The sequence below is a fragment of the Euprymna scolopes genome, chromosome 6, assembly GCF_053919585.1.
Source record: "Euprymna scolopes isolate OS-2025 chromosome 6, ASM5391958v1, whole genome shotgun sequence".
Lineage (NCBI taxonomy): Eukaryota > Metazoa > Mollusca > Cephalopoda > Sepiida > Sepiolidae > Euprymna > Euprymna scolopes.
In genome coordinates, this window is record NC_136487.1 from 113,888,208 (window position 1) to 113,905,757 (window position 17,550).

Consider the following 17,550-nt stretch of genomic DNA (forward strand, 5'->3'; position numbering starts at 1 on the left):
ACCAATTTAAAAAAAAATGTTTGGAGTTATCTTCATTAAAACCCAGCCATCTATAATTAATAACATTATGCGTGAAACCAGTTTAAACATTTTAAAACGCTTAACGTGATACAATTATTACTAAATAGAGCCTACATTACCTATCCTTACTTCTAGCAGTTGTGTTCAATAATTTATAATGATTGGTTAATTAGTTTAGGAGTGAATCCTATGCATATAAATATACAAAGATATGCACATACTTAACTTTTTATAAACAGAGATATACATTATTATAATGATAGAATATTGGATGTTTTTAACATTTTTTTTTTATTTTATTTTTTTTGGCTTATATTCTGTTGTGCATGGATTTAAATATGAAAAATTGATTCAATCTCATTTTACGATTTTCAGGCAATCCGAGTTGTAGACATGGAGGAAATCATTCGTGATTTCATGGAAGGCACTTCAAACAATGTAAGTCTTTTTTTTTTTTTTTGTACCCATTCGTACAAATTAAATTTCTTCCGTTGCATTCTTCGAAATGTAATCTTTACTACTGCCTTAGCAAGACCTTCATCTTCTAGTCGACTCATCATTAAGGCTATGACAATAGAATATTCTTTTCATTGTTTTGACTCTTGAGTATATATCCGATACGCTTAGACACAATTAATCAACCGAGAACCACATCACTCTATATAAAAGCACATCAACGGATACACACTTGAGAGTCCAAACAATGAAAAGAATATGCTGTTGTCCTAGCCCTATTCATCATTCAGGCTGCAAACAAAGCAAGAAGTATCCAATTTTTCACTTGATACTCCCTCTGAAAACTAACTTTTGAAATATTTCTTTCACTTAATCATTGTCAGAAAATTGTTAGAGTAGACGTCTGCTCCATATTGTGATATTCAGCATCTGAAGAGAATTTAATGATTGGCTACCCAAATGGTCCAGGAACTATGTAGCTTTTATTATTAAAATTTATTCTTTTAAATATGAGTGCTTAAGAATGCTGATAGCAATGTAGTATGCCTAGATAATTAAGTGATGTTACAGAGGGAGGGGGGAATTGGAGTGAGAACAGTGGGCTGTTCGGGCTTTTGAATATGACGTCAAAGGAAAGTCAGTCAGATCCTGGATCTAGGTGCCCCGGGAATGAGGTCAAAGAAGTTAAAATGGGCGACGTAGAATCCAGCAGAACTGACCGACATTTCAAGACAAAGTGTGGTGGAATGTTTTGATGTCATCTGTACCAATAAAATAGAGGCAGCAGACAACGACAAAAGAGGAATAGAGCGGTGACCATGGGCAGGACAATCGACACATTATCTCTCTGTCATTTTGTATACACACCCCACTTTGCGATCCTTCCATACTGTCAAGTGTTGCCACTAAAAAATAAACATTTTCGAATCATTTCATTCCTGTATTATTTTAAAAGTGCTAGAGATTTTGTTTATGTCTATTGTGGAGGTATGCCGAAGTTGTACAGATTTCAAACAAATCCTGAGTAACGATCTGGCTAGTTCTTTTTTTTTTTATAATTAACACAACAATGTGAAATATGAATGAAAGCAGACAACCGAAGGCTACATTTAAATTACAAATCTTCATATGTCTATTTTTTTTTTCAAAGGGTTTTTCACATATAAATCAGTAAATACAAATTACAGTTAAATATAATCGGGATAATATAATGATAATTTGATAATTTTGAGATTGAACCTCTTGTTTTCAAAAAAAAAAAAAGAAAAAAATCTTGAAATTATTAAAGACGTCCCAGTTATATTTAAGAGTAATCCCATAATTACTGATTTATGTTTGAAAGATCATTTGAAAAATAAACAGATATTATGTGAAGATTTGTAATTTAAATGATCTATTTAGTTGTCTGTTTTTGTTCATATGTTATTTCAACATCCGGGTATCGTACATTGCTATTAGTTATCTTAAACCCTTACATATTTGTTTGCCAGCAATGCTTTAAGCAAACTACGTCTCCCTTTTATTATTTTATGTTTATTACTGTTCTAGTAATGTTACCTTTTGTAACAAGATCACTCGGGTGATTGAAGAAGCTGGGTAGTAAATAAAAATTATAATCTAGATAGTAATGAGATGTAGATCAGGAAGAGTGTGTAGTTATTTATGATTATTTTGATGATTTCAAGTTTAAGAGGAAAATGGAAATAAAAATAATTATTGTTTGTTGCTTGAGGTGCATAGACTAAGGTATGGATTAAAAAAAACATTTCAGAATTATGGTCGCTGATCAAGAGAGAATCAGAAATGAAAATAGAACTAGCCTGGAGACTGAGGTGGGTGCACATTTCACCTTTAAAAAGGAACTCTCTCCAGCAGGAACTGGGGAGATTCTACCTATTGCCTCTCTTTCATATTTCATCTTTTATAAGCCAAGCCAGAGGTACAATCATAGAGACACACCAGAGACACTCAGTGCTTGGCATTTTTTCCTGACTAGGACAATAAATGCTGCTCCCACTTCTCTTTCTCATTCCTTTCCTCTCAAACTGGGCAACTTGGGGGTGCTTGCTTTCCACATATGTTCACGCAACTAGTCTATGCCACTGTTGTCTCATAAGTTTGAGGCTACAGGTTTGACAGTTTCTGGCTGCTATTTCTGACTGACAGTACAGGAGCCCTAACTCTTAGGTAGTGTTACAAGTGACTGCTCTATCATCAGTTGTATAATATCAGGATAGCTGTTATGCTATGTCCTGCACTTATCTCCTGTGGGCTTTTCTGATGCCATAATCTTATAGATAAAGAGTCTGCTAATAGTATACTGTGGGTGCATACTTGATATCAAACACACCCACTTAACCCAACCCATTCTAATCTAAAATTGAAACCATTGAATAAAACTTTATTAAGTAGTGATATGCAGTGTATAATGTTAAGTAAGCGTTCAACAACCAACCTGTTTTAGTTGGGGTCAGTTTATAAATATGAGCTATCTGCTCATATGCAAATTATACTTAATTACTTATCACTACAATAGAAAACTTAAAACTATATATATAAAGCTGAGTGTGTCAAAGGACTGTTAGTATTTCATAAATGTAAGCAATGAAAAAACTTTCTTGCTTAAACTCCTCATTTTTGTTGAACAAGTATGCGTCTGCAAACAACATTCACATTTTGGGATCAGTGAAAGAAGTTGATATCATGCTAAAAATGTGATATGTACATGAATATGATTTTTTAAAGCATAACATGACATGAATATAATGTTTTTTTAATAATTTTTTATAATTCCTTTTATAATTTTCATTTATTTTTTATTTAAAAATAATGATTTAAATAATTTTGTATGTTTATTAAAATTAAAAAATTATGAAAATATTTATTTTTATAAATTATAATAAACAATTGTAATATATATATGTGTGTGTGTGTATATATATATATATATAATATATATATATGTTAAACTTTGTGACATATTTCCATTCTATGGAGGTCAGGTGCGAACGAACACCCCATAATTTTATTATACCATATTTTCTCAAACAGAAACATAATTATCAAAGTATACTTAAGCAGATAGATATGAAAAGACTTTATTAAAGTCTGTGCCTATTTCCATTCTATGGAGGCCAGACGCGAACGCAGACCCCACAATTTTATTAAACCATCCCTATTTAAGTTAAAACATACTTATCAAAGTATTATGTACATCTATATCAAAAAGACTTGTAAACGTTTTTTTTTTAATTTTTAAATTTTTTATTTCCATACTTTTTGGACCAGACGTGAACGCAGACCCCACAATTTTAATGACCCACTGTTCTGCCAGATCAAACATACCTATTCCTGCGTCTCGATACATCTTCTATTATTATATGTAATCAGTTTTTTAAAATAGTCAATCATATAGGAGCCTATTCGTGACCACACGCACACACACATACACACACACAAACATTCAGCTTTATATTATAGATATATATATATATATATATATTACAAAAAGCCTATATTCAAAATTCCAAGATGTTGTCCATTTTACCGTTTAACCGTTTATTTCTTTCAGCATGTTACAATATTCAATTACTCTTATCAATTGCAGATGTGTAAGAAGTGTGGGAAACTAACGCTGCATGACTGCGACAAAAAATTAGTGCATCTGCCTGAAGTTCTTGTACTCTGTATCCTTTAATACTGAGATTCTGTAAGCGGATATTAACTCCAATCAGTCTGGGAGTAATGAAAAATGGTACATGGTGATGACGTGGAAGAAATAGATGATCATGGCCGATTATTACATGACAGTAGTGAAGAAAATAATGATTTACCTCATCAAAATCGTGTTAGTTCCCCCAAAGTATATTGCTGCTCTGCTGAAAAGAAATATGATCAACGCTTATCTTTTTGTAAAGCTAAGTGTATATTTATAGGTAACGCTTTTGGAGTTGACCTTAACAGTGCAAGGGAGATAACTAAATTTAACTAAACGAATAAGCATAAATTACGATTTTTTTGTTTTTTATTTTTATTTTGTATTTTTATTTTTTACCTGTTTCAAAGTTTATTCAATATTTATCAACCGGATTTTCATTTTTAAGTAATTAATTATGGTAAATTTTTACGACGTGCCTTAGCATATTATAAACGCCCCAATCTCCCCATGTTAAGAACGTCTTTCGGAATAAACACCCCCCCCCCAACTTCCCCATGTTAAGAACGGCTTTCGAGGTGGGTAGTGGGTCTTTATTCAGAAAGCTGTTCTTAACATGTGGAGGTTGGGGTGTTTATAATACGCTGGCATGTCGTAAATATTTACCTTAATTATTATTTTCAATAATAATAATAATAATTATAATAATAATAATTATTATTATAATAATAATAATTATTATTATAATAATAATAATTATTATTATAATAATAATTATAATAATTATAATAATAATTATTATTATTATTATAATAATTATAAAAATAATAATAATAATAATAATAATAATAATAATAATAATAATATGAGAAGAGCGACAAGATTACAATAGAAACACTGAATGGCTGAAAGACATGAAAAAAGAGTTACAGTAAATCGAAGAAGTGAGAAAGAATGAAATCAGCAAGGAAACCCTCAAAACAACTATACGAAAAATGGCAAACTGGAGAACACCAGGTGAAAACAGAATACATGTATACTAGTATAGAAAAATTTAAAGCACGACATGAAAGCCTAATGCAAAACCTGAAAAGATGCATCCACGAAGCAAATGTACAAGAATAGATGATACAAAAAGACATGGAAAATGGATCTGCCATCAGCAACTACAACCTTATAACTTGCTTACCTACTATGTGGAAAATCTTAACAGCATAATTGAGAGAACAAATTTCCTGAGGAACAGAAAGGATATCGGAAAGGAAAAAGAGGAACACATAATTTATTATACAAAGGCCAAAAGATTCTAATGGTGGTAAAAAGTAGAAAAAAAAAACATAACCATGGCATGGATCAACTACAAGATCCCTCAAGCATGGATAATAGAATGCCTGAGAGTATGCAAAATATCAGGCAAGATTATTAACTTGATAGAAAATGCAATGAGAACATAGAGATTTGAACTAACAGCTAATGGACAAGACATAACTGAAATAAAAATATAAAGAGGTATCTTCCATTTTCTATCATCACAACTGTTTATCATAACCATGATGCCCCTTAACAATATATTAAAGAAGTGCCAAGTCGGATACAAGTTCACTAATACATATAAAAAAAATGAACCACTTAATGAATATGGACAACCTGAAACTTTTTTGCAAGAAGCAAAAAGAAAATAAAGACGCTAATAAATACAACCAGAATCTCGAGTCAGGATATCTGTATGGAATTCGTTATTGGAAAAATGTGCACTGCTAGTTATAAGAAGGGGAAAACTGGAGGCAATGGAAGGTATGAAACTACCCAACCAAGCAAAGAACATGACACTTACAAATATTTGGGAATTTTGGAAGCCGACACTATTAAAGCACCAGAAATGAAAGAGAAAATTATAGAGGAATATCTAAGAAGAACAATAAAACTCCTAGAAATTAAACTATATAATAGCAACCTAATAAAAGGTATAAACAAATGGGCAGTATCGTTAATACCGAAACTCATTTCACTCAGAAATTGATTTTTGTATTTTTCTTATTTAAAAAGGAAATTTTTAAAATACATTTTCAACGTTTGAAAATTCCTTTACATTTTATAGCCATATTTGATTAGTCATATTTAATTATCTCCCTTGCATTGTAAACGTCAACTTCAAAAGTACCCAAGATTCACTCTCAAACTAATTAACCTTTTCTTTTTTTTTTTTTTTTTTTTTTTTTTTTTTTTTTTTAAATATATCTGCTAGGGCTACATTTGCTTTTATTTATTTTATGCAAAGACGTAGAACGGGAGTGATTGTCTTTCACAAAAATTCAGTTACCTTCGATTTTTTTTGTGAAATTTTAACAATTGAGGATCATTCAATATATAAGGGATGGTTTTAGTACAAAGACTTTTAAGAAGATTAGGGAGCAGTTCCCAGCTCTGCACCGTTTGGGTTGCTGTGTGAGGCCTTGTGTTGTCATGATGCAAAATGACTCCTTCTGACTGACGACACCTGCGTTTTTTCTTTGTGTCTTTCTTGACCAACCTAAGCAATTCATAGTAGTTGGCACTGTTAACAGTGCTTCCTTCTCAAGGAATGAAATGGTGATTGGGCCTTGCATATCTCAAAATATCATGAGTATCATCTTCTTTGTGAACTGCTAAAGCTTGAATTTATTCACTGGAGAGCATACATGCTTCCACTCCATGGACTGTCGTTTGGGCTCAGACTTATAGTGCCAAACCCATATCTCGTCACATAGAAACTCATCACCATCCTTCTCATAGCAGAAGAGCCACTGCTAGGGCAACTGGACCTTCATCCATTTGTGTTCTGCAGTAAGCATCTTTGGCACCAACTAGCAGCTGACCTTCGAGTAGCCAAGGTCATCATGGACAATTTTGTGTGCTGCCTCAACAAAAAACCCAAAATCCTTGGAATGTCATCCACTATTCTCCTATCAGTGAATGAGGTCATTGACTAATTTGATCACCACTCTAAGCCTCCCAGACCTGTCTTCATCCTCAACTTTGCTCCATCCTTCTTTAAACAATTTAGCCCACTTGTAGACATTTTTTCAGCTGAAACATGTCACACCATACACAGTTGCCATTCTCTTATGAATTTCAACTTGTTTGCACCCTTCAACAACTAAAATCTTGATAACTGACCACTGTTCAATCCTAGAGCATGTTCTTGGTCGGCCATCTTTGTTAATCGCCAAAACTCAAAGTTTTTCTTGAATTTGCAAAAGAAATTGAATCCATGTGAAAAAGAAGTAAAACAAAATAAAATTTTTTATGTAAATTTAAATCTGTATTAGAAGTCCTTATACCAAAGAAATCACCTTATTTATTGAATGACCCTTATATATATATATATATATATATATATATATATATATATGTGTGTGTGTCCAAAGAGATCTTTTTCTTAAAACTTTATTATTATTATTATTATTGGTTCACAAGGAGCTTTCACACAGGTCATCCAAGATCTCTCCTTGAAAACAACTTGTAGTGTACTCTGGAAACTGAATAGCAACAAATCTCCTCAGATTTCTAGTACTCTCTACCTCTTTCGATAGTATTTGCAAATATATTTGCGTTATCGCAACAGTCACTTACCATTGATTTCTCGCTGACAGCAGCCTTTTATTATTATTATTATTATTATTATTATTATTTAATGATATTTATTTAATTTATCTATTTAATTTAGTCAAAACATTTTATTAATGATTAAGAGCTACAATACTTTTTAGGGGTTAGGCCTATATATTTTATTTGAGGTATTCTACAAATTCTATAAAATATGTATTTTATCTCTTTTTAATGTTATAATTGTGTTATATTATATTATATATTTTTTAGATGCTTTTATTATTTGGACGAATGGAGAAACAACTCTAAATAATGAATCTCTTTACTAGAAAATAAAGATATTGTTACTGGAATTTGCTTCTTTTTTTTCAATTCTCGATAGATAGATTAGATTAGATTAGATAGATAAATAAATAAAATGCTCCTACCTTTTATCACATGATTTTATTCGACCAATCAAAGTTTCCAATGTCTTTCAGCCTTTCCATTTATTATCCGACACAATGGATGTGAGTTTGAAAATTTTCTTATCCCATAACAACATCTTGTTTAAAAAAGAAATGTACATTTTTTTAAAAATCTTGTCTAGTTGCTTTCCTGATGTAAAATTCAGATTTTCAACGGGCAGAAAAATTAGGAAAACTCAAGACAGAACTGCGATATCCTGTGGATAGCTTAGACCTTGCACCTTTTGTCAACGCAGGTAAGAGAATGCCAATCACACAGATTAACACCTGACGTTTTAGCGATCACTTAGAAGATTTATTGAATAAAAATTTCAAGAATAAAAATAAAATTTTGTTTCAGAATTTTTGAGATGATGATTGATCGTTTGGATCATTTGAATTATTTGAACTACTGAATTAGTCTCACAACGTTTCGGTCAATATGATCTCCGCTCAAAAATCGAAAATTAAACAAAACACTGATAGAAACCATTCCAATAAATGTCACCAATCGTGCAAAAATGTTTTGCCAGTATTTTGTTTCATTTTCAACTTTTTGAGCGATTACCGATGGTTCAAATGGCTTTAACAAAACCACCATTTTTCTTTATTCCAACTCAAAAGAGTTGACACTAGTTCGATTTCAAAGTAAATAAACACTTTAAAATAAGTTTAAACACAAAAAACCTTATCCAGATAGATAGAAGAGTAACTTATCTTGCCTTTGGTAACGTTAATTTGTTGCATATTTTTTCTTCTTCTTTTTTTTTTTTTTTTTTTTTGCTTTGTTAGCTATATGTCCAAATAATTTATTGGGGAGAGTGAAATGGTATTATATTCCTGAAGATTTGACTGAAAGTGTTCTCGTTTTTAAGATTTTTTTGCCAACAAAAATTCACAAAGATTCTCATATCGGTAAGAGGATACAATAAAACACCGAGAATAACTGAAACGAAATTGCTTCAGCAAGGAAATAGCAGCCAAAATAAGAAGACAATTAAAAAATATTTTTCCATGGAAGCCTTGCTAATAAAAAAATTTTTTTTTAAATAAAAAAAAAAAATGACATAGCACATCTCTTAAGTCTAAAATAAAATATAAAAAATGTGAATTAGATGTTTTTTTTTTTTTACACAGTGATCACCACTTATTAAGGCCCGGAAGCCACTCAGGGATAAGGGTTATTGCAAGTACATTACGTTAGTGTGGAGATTTGATGAAGTGTTTAATTAAGGTGCAGTTCATTAGGAATCTGCCAACATTGGATATCCAAGTTGTAGTCCGGAGGGAAGCAGGCAGACGGAACAGAGTTCCACAGGCGTGCAGTTCTAAGAAAGAAGCTTTGTTCATGGAATCCGCGTTTTGATTTAGGCACAGATATAGAGTGGGGGAAATTTTTCACAGTGGATTCAGCTAGACGGGTGTTTTTTGTGAAAGATTGGCGAGGGGGGACCAGAGATTGGAGTTCAGACAAGCACCTGCCATGGAAATAACGATAAAACAAGGATAGGCTCGCAACATCTCTTCTGTGGGAGAGAGGTTGCAGGGTAGAGAAAACGGCATTCCCCACTAAGCCACGAAGTCTATTTTGTACTCTGTCAAGGCAGGATAGGCTGTTTTTAGCAGCTCCTGCCCAGATATGGCAACAGTATTCCATCCTTGGACGTACTTGGCTTTTATATAGATAGAGAATTGTATCAGTAGTGAGATATCTTCTGGAGCGGTAGAAGGATCCCACTATCTTTCCAGCGACCTTGGCAACAGACTTGATGTACGTGTTACATTTCAGATCAGGAGTAAAGGTCAAACCCAGAAGCTTGTCAAAACACGGGACCTCACCCAGACGAGAGCCATCCATCACAATTGATGCCAGATGGGGATCAGAGCGTTGATGATGTAAGGATAGGAATTTGGTTTTGGATGCATTAAAGGTAACCAGCCACATCTTCCCCCACTAAACCACGCGCTCGAGATCAGAGGAGAGAGAATCAGAGAGAACTTTGTCATTTACAGCCTTTGATGTGTTGCCGTAGATGGTCGTGTCATCAGCATAGATGTCAATGAATGATTTAAGTATGTGTTTAGGGAGGTCATTGATGTAGATCAGGGAGAGAGTTGGGCCCAGGATTGACCCCTAAGGGACTTCAGCATTTATATTGCAGGCCTCCGATTTTTGTCCATCTACCACGACTCTTATGAGCCTATCGGAGAGAAATGATTTAATGATTGAGAAAACATTTCCAGTTATACCGTAGCTGGAAATCTTGTGAAGTAGACCCTTATGCCATACCTTGTCGAAGGCCTTTGATATGTCAAGAGCAATTGCCCTAGAAAGGAAGCCTTTGTCAAGAGATTCACTAATCCTGTGGGATATAACCGTCAGCACATCTGCGGTAGATCTTGCAGAGCGGAAACCATATTGTGTGTCACTAAGAAGGTTATTCCTGCTGAGGTGGTTGACTATTTCTCTATTTAATATGGATTCCAGCAACTTACTCATAACACACAGGAGACTTATTGGTCTGTACTGAGAGGGAGATGACTTATCACCTGAATTCTTAAATACAGGGCAAACTGATGAAGTCTTCCAGGGAGTCGGAAAGCACTTCTACTTAAGGCAGCGCTTAAATAGTTTCGTAAGTATGGGAGCAAGTTCTGGTTGAAGCTTTTTTAACACTATAATTGGGATGCCATCAGGGCCAGTTGCTTTACTGGTATCTAGGTTCTTGATTAGCTTGGCGACCTCATGCACGGATATTTGTATGTTACCTAGCTTGTTCTGTGTTATAGGAGGAAATATGGGGAGTTGATGGCCTTCGTCGCATAGAGTAGAATTAGCTGCAAAGTTCTTTGCAAATAGTTTGGCCTTGTCTGACGCTGATGAGATGACCTCTGGTCCATTGATAATGGTTGGGATAGAACACACACTTCTGTTCAGGATCCTATTTGTTATTTGCCAAAACTGGTGGGAACCAAGCCGCTGATCAGCTATCTTGGATTTAACAGACTGGGCATATTGCTCTCTTGCATTTTTGATTACTCTTTTACAGTGGTTGCTGGCAAACCTGAAAGCAGCTTTAGTCTCAGTGCATCTATTACGTTGGTAGCTATGGAAAAAGTGATTTCTGTACACGATAGCAGCAGCACATTCTAGGGAGAACCACGGCTGGCTGTTAGGTTTTTGTTGGAATTTTTTAGATGGTATGAATTGGTCTATGCCTACAATTAACCATTCGGTCAGATCTGATACTATAGAGCACACTTCCTTTTTAAACATGGAGTGCAGAGGTAAATCAGATATGAATGTACGGAAGCTATCCCAGTCAGCCATAGAGTATCGGTATACAGTACGGTGGAGGGGTGCATCTGGGGGCTTCTTAGATTTTGTTTTTATCTTTTTTGAACCCGCTGGACTACTTCATTTTGTCATATATCGAGAATATCACCAACATGAGCAAAGCCAGCCTAATCATCATCATCTGCCAAGTATTCAACAAGCTCTGCCAGCCCTTGTAGAAAAGGCATACTCCCAGTTCTAAACTCATATAGAGGCGGTGATTGAGGCTGAAGTTGGCTACATTGAGTGTATGTCAGCTCTACTACATAATCAAGTTACTTGAATTGATTTTTTCAATAAAAGTTTTAAAATAAAGTTGTAGTGTTGTTTTCTTTAGGGCGACAATTTTATCATTCCACCTTGTATTGCCACGGTAAAGAAATAGAAACGTTAAGCGATGTATAAGTAATGTAGACTCTGTTGATGTTCTGAGATTGTATCGTCATGATCAGTAAAGATGACCGTTACCATTAAAAAAAAAGTTTGACAGGAAACAGTGTCAAAACTGTGACATTCATACTAAAGGTAAAGCCAATCAGACTAATTCAAAAATCAGCTTCAAAAGAGATTGAATCCGGTTTCTAACTTCCACAGGTGGAGTAGAATTATATTTTTGATTTCCAGAAATGAAGTAGAGAAAAACTTTCTACTAAGATTCAATATATATGCATGATTTTTTTTTTTTTTTATATTCCAAAACAATTTCTAAAAATTTTGTATACATGTTTTCGATTAGTAAAATATTGTGAATAATTTATAAATATATTTGCAAACAAGTTCATTTATTTCTGTTTTTATTATTTCTAAACAGGCGTACCCGGCTCAACACAATACAGATTATTCGCTGTCTGTTGTCATGCCGGTGATTGTGCAACCATGGGACACTATTGGGCCGAATGCAGACACACTGAAAATGCTGAATGGAACAAATACAATGATACAAGGTTGGGATAATAACATGCTTAGTTGTACATTATGATGTGTGTATATATATATATATATATATATATATATATATATATATATATATATATATATATATATATTAGAGAGAGGGGGGAATTAGACAGGAAGAGCAAAGTTTAGTTTAATGTATTGGTACTTAAAAGGGACAATGCTCATAGTATTGTAGATATTAAATAAACTCAATAAGTATATTTATACTAGAGCTACATTAACATTGAAGATAAAGATTAATAATTGTAAATTATGAATCAGTTTCAAAAGGAAAAACAAAACAAAAACAAAATCAAAATCCAATTGACAATTGAAATTTATTTCTGACTCCAAAATATTGCAAAACAATAATGTTTTATGTTAAGTAGTAATTATATATTTTGAGTCTTTTTGTATGCGTATGTGTGTGAAAATGACAAATGTTAATTTCATATTGTTCATGCTTTGGAATGTTGATATTGTCAAAAGAATTTGTTTTCTTCTTTGGTTTTTGTTGAGTCTCCTGAATTCCTTTCTTTTAAAGTTTCATGATTGTTGTAATGTTGAGCCAGGAGGAATAAGAATGAAATCTGGTCGAATGTGCTGGATTGAAATCCAGTGTAACAAACTATGGGTTGTTCCTTATCATTCTTAACTACTATATTCGTTTTTTGCCGTCTTTTATTTCTTTCTTTTGGTTTTGGTCATTTGATTGGAAAACAGAGGACTCTTGTCATTATCTTTTTTTTTCCAGGTATGTCCCTTAGATCCTTTTCTTTTTGTTTTTGGAGGGGGGGGTAGGTAGCTTTAGGTGGTCTCACTATTGATTAGTCATTGAAAAATTAAAGAAACGAACAGAACGATAAAGAAAGAAAGAAAGAAAGAAAGAAAGAAATTAAGTTAAAGACTTATTTTATTTATTTTCATCATCATCATCACCATCATCATCATTACTATTACTACTAGTAGTAGTAGTAGGAGGAGGAGGAGTCATGGTAGCATTATAATTTTGGTTTCACTCCAAAACCACTTTCTTTGCAGCAGCATTGGCAATATCCTGGGTGTATTTGTTCCAATTCATGTTACTTGTAAATGTTAGGCCACGGAATTCGAAAGATGGGTTCCCAGGAAGAGTGTTATTTGTCAAGGCAATCGTGGGTTGAGAAGGTTTTTATTAGTTGTTAATAGAAAGTAGCTTAGACTTAGTAGCCTTAAATGTTACCACCCATTTACGGCGCCATTTCACTGCAAACTGAAGATTATTTTCTAGGTTTTCTGCCATTCCCTTGGATATGTATATATTCGTTTGTTTCTCATGTCTATCATAAAATATGGTGTCATCAGCAAATATATCTATCTCATATATCTGTGTTGTTTAGACCTACAGGTATGGAGGACAACTTGGACCTTTTTATTGTCTAGGTGTGATTTGATTATGTTGAGTATTCGTGAAAAGCCCTTCATGCCAGACCTTGTCAAAGGCTTTGGATATCAAGGAGGTCTAGCTTTCTCTGCCTTATCCAGTGCATGGTATATGCATTCAGAGATGATAGTTAAAATGTCCACAGTAGAACAAACTTGTCTAAATCCATACTGTTGGCCAGAAAGAAGCTTAGCATTTACAAGATGGTGGACTAGCGCTTGATTGATTAAAGATGCAAAGATTTTACCAAAGAGAAGGAGACTGATGAGGCGATAATTGAGCGGGTCAATTCTTTCACCAAAATACTTGAATACTGGTACAAGAGAGGTAAATTTTCAACTATCAGGAAAGCAAGACACGGCTAGGCATTTGTTGAAGAGAAGCTAGCTCAGCAGAGCATTTCTTATCGCAGGAATGAGATCAGGTCTACACGTCTTGGAGAGGTTTAGATTTTTGATATCATGGACATGAGAAGGGATGATTTTCAGATCTACAAGTACGACTTCTTTCTGCACAGGGAAATTTAGAAGGGAATAGTTTGAGTCCAAAGTGGAGTTGGAGGTGAAACAGCAAGCAGGTCAGCTTTCCTCCTCATGGTTGTTGAATAGTGGGAAAATTGTTGATCATCTATTATTTACCACACTATTATAGATTCTTCAGAAATAATGAGTCCTTATTTTCTATAATTCGATACATTTCATGGTCAATTTGATATACCTTCTTTTGGCAGCAGTTATTCCACTCTTACAATGATTTCTACTTTTTATAAACTTTTGTCCATATGTACTTAACTTGTGGCGGATGAATCAGCAGAATGCATGCTGTCTTTGTACTAAAATAAATGGGATTTATTATCTCTAATCTTTTACTGTTACAAAGCATCCTTGCCATTTCTTCTGGACGTTGGATTCTACAATTTTGGACTTTACCTTCGTTATTGGAATTATATTAACCAGTATGGAATATAAAAATAATCTTCATTTCTATCCGCAGGACACCATCATGCATCTCGAAATACATATCTTTTTTTTTTTATTAATCTAATTCTTGCGTTGGATCACCTTAAATTGATATCCTTATCTATGTTCTTTTAAAAAAAATATTTTTAACCAATTTTCAACATATGGGCTAAATAGCCAAATTTATGATTATTCATAATGATTATTTTAGTTTAATACATTTCCTCTGCAGATATCAGCCATGCATTGAAAATCCATGGATTAAGGAAAGAACTTTAAACTTCTTGTATTCCTTGTTTTAAACAATAAATTTTTGTTTAAAAATTCTATATTTTTACTTCACAAAATTTCAATATAAATCCTACAATTCTTACTTTGCTCTATCTTGTATATTGAGCTTTTTTATTTGGCTGGGATTGTCTTATATAAAAAATATTTCCCTTCGACAATATTTTATAAGATTGTAAACCACAAGATTAATAAATCTATGATTTAACTCATCTCATTGGTCGGATATATATATATATATATATATGTTTTCAATTTGTCTTCACATAAGCAGTAATTTGTTGCTACACAGTCATGAGCATGTTTCGGTCTTTAGTGTTTAGCAAACCACTTTCGTAAATAAGCATTGTTGCCAGAAGAGGTCTCTAGTTGCTAAACACTAGAAGACCGAAACATGCTCATGATTGTGTAGCAACAAATTACTGCTTATGTGAAGACAAATTGAAAATGTAACTTGTTCTACTTCCGTATTGAGCACTTTCGTATTAACCTCGTTATATTTCATTGGTTACCCTACTTTTGAAAAATAGCAACCTCATATATATATATATATATATATATATATATATATATATATATGGGGGAGGGGAGTATTTTTGAATATTGATTTGAACTTTTTTTTTACTAGAATTTACCAACAGATCTTGATTTTTTCTTGTTGCAGAGTCTCCAGCATAAGCAAAGGAAATACCGCCACAGGCAGTCGAGAGTGTGTATTCTTTTACCAGCGCACCTAACCTACCAAATACTATCGATACAGCAATAATAAATAAATAAATAATTAAAAAAAAAAAAAAAAAAAGAAAACCCACACGAGATCCGCGTCTTCTTATTCCCTGTATTTATGAACTGGTGCCTTTAAATTGCATTTTTTTTTTTTTTTTTTTTTTTTTGCGGGAGAGGGGGGGGTCTCTTCCGGTTGTGACAATACTGTTTTCACCATAACTACTACCACCACCACCTCGTTTTCGGATATATAATGGAAAATGATTGTTGACACGATTTTTCTGAGTCAAGTCCGGCAAGAGACGTGTTCTCCGTTTTCACTTTGTCTAGATTTTTATTGACAGAGGTGGAGGGGAGAAAGCTGTGTACTGAGAGACACCAAGAATGCATTTCTGTACATTTATGAGGAGTATATGAGTTTGTAATATTGGTCGGTATCCCTCCACAAAATTACACTGTAAATAAACAGTATTGAAGTTTTTCTCTTGTTTTGTTCCATTGATGTTTTGACTGTGTAAAAATAAGATGTTGTCATTGACAAATTTATATAATTCCATTCGTAGTATACACGCCATGTTTATATCTAATTTCTATTGTGTTAATTTATTTGGTACTTATGAAGAATATGGATCGTACTGAAATAATAATGTTATTATTTAGGAACTCATTCTTAACATAGTGAGAGGGTGGCCTTTTGTAAGTATTCTGTACTGTTATAAAACAAAAAAGGACATGTCTCCCACGATTTACAGTCAAAATTGTAAGCGAGAAAAAGGCGGTGCTAAAAAAAGAAATTGTGCTTGTTAGAATCAGACTAAGTATAACCATGACCTTCGTAATATAGGGCCGTGATATAACTGGCATATATGAAGATGTCAGAAGCTGGGTTTTTTTTTTTGTTTTGTTTTTTTCACATTGTCAACATAATAATTTTAATTTAGCAAAGATAAAAGATTTACTCGATTTAATTAAAGCCATTATGATTTTGAAAAACAGACAAGTCAGGCACTAGTACTGCATTTACTGTGATGAAACAACTTCTTGGTTTCATTTTGAAGAGCGCAGAACAGGGGAAGACAATGCAATTCAAAAACCGGGAGAATCGAAAATGTCAACGAATCTCAACAAACAATACAAAACACAAAATAAAGCATTATCTGAACATTTATTCAATTCAAATAAAATTAAGAAACGTCAAGGGTGTGAGTTTATATAGAAACGTTGATTTAATTTGAATAAAATACACATCAAGTGCACTTGAAAGCCAAATCACAACGTAATATGAGGAAAATAAACAAATATTTTACTTGTTTTAAATTTATAACAAATATATTTCAGAGATGTACTCCATCTTCAGTATGTTTTCTTTCTTTTTTTTCTTTTCTTTTTTTGTTCTGCTCTCCACAACACACAGCTCAGAAAATGGATCCCATATATAGTACACATGTAGTACACTATATATTATCACATTTGTATATATATATATAAATATGTATAATAAACAAAAAATGCTAAAAATGGCATTTGCTCAAAAAAAGAGCTTACATACTTACTTTTGTGGGAGGATTTCTCCTCATCAACTACTAATGCTACAGAAGCTCATTGTGGTAACAATCGACCCCATTTCTCTACATTAACAGACATGAGTTAACAATGCTTCTTTCACTAATTGCTTAGAAAATATCTTCATTTATAAATTTATTAAAACAGTACAT

At 33.1% G+C, this 17,550-nt stretch overlaps 1 protein-coding gene across 3 annotated transcripts in view; it reads left to right on the forward strand.

The window, feature by feature from the left end:
- The window catches only part of LOC145277888 (uncharacterized), a 190,397-nt gene extending 174,473 nt beyond the window's left edge, over nt 1-15,924 (forward strand). For all 3 annotated transcript variants that reach the window (XM_080129879.1, XM_080129881.1, XM_080129880.1), the window contains exons 9-13: nt 397-459; nt 4,085-4,163; nt 8,334-8,423; nt 12,315-12,447; nt 15,774-15,924. In XM_080129879.1, coding sequence (XP_079986005.1) covers nt 397-459; nt 4,085-4,163; nt 8,334-8,423; nt 12,315-12,447; nt 15,774-15,846 — 438 coding nt within the window. In that variant the 3' untranslated portion in view covers nt 15,847-15,924. The remainder of the gene's footprint in view (nt 1-396; nt 460-4,084; nt 4,164-8,333; nt 8,424-12,314; nt 12,448-15,773) is intronic.
- Nucleotides 15,925-17,550: the final 1,626 nt, after the last annotated feature.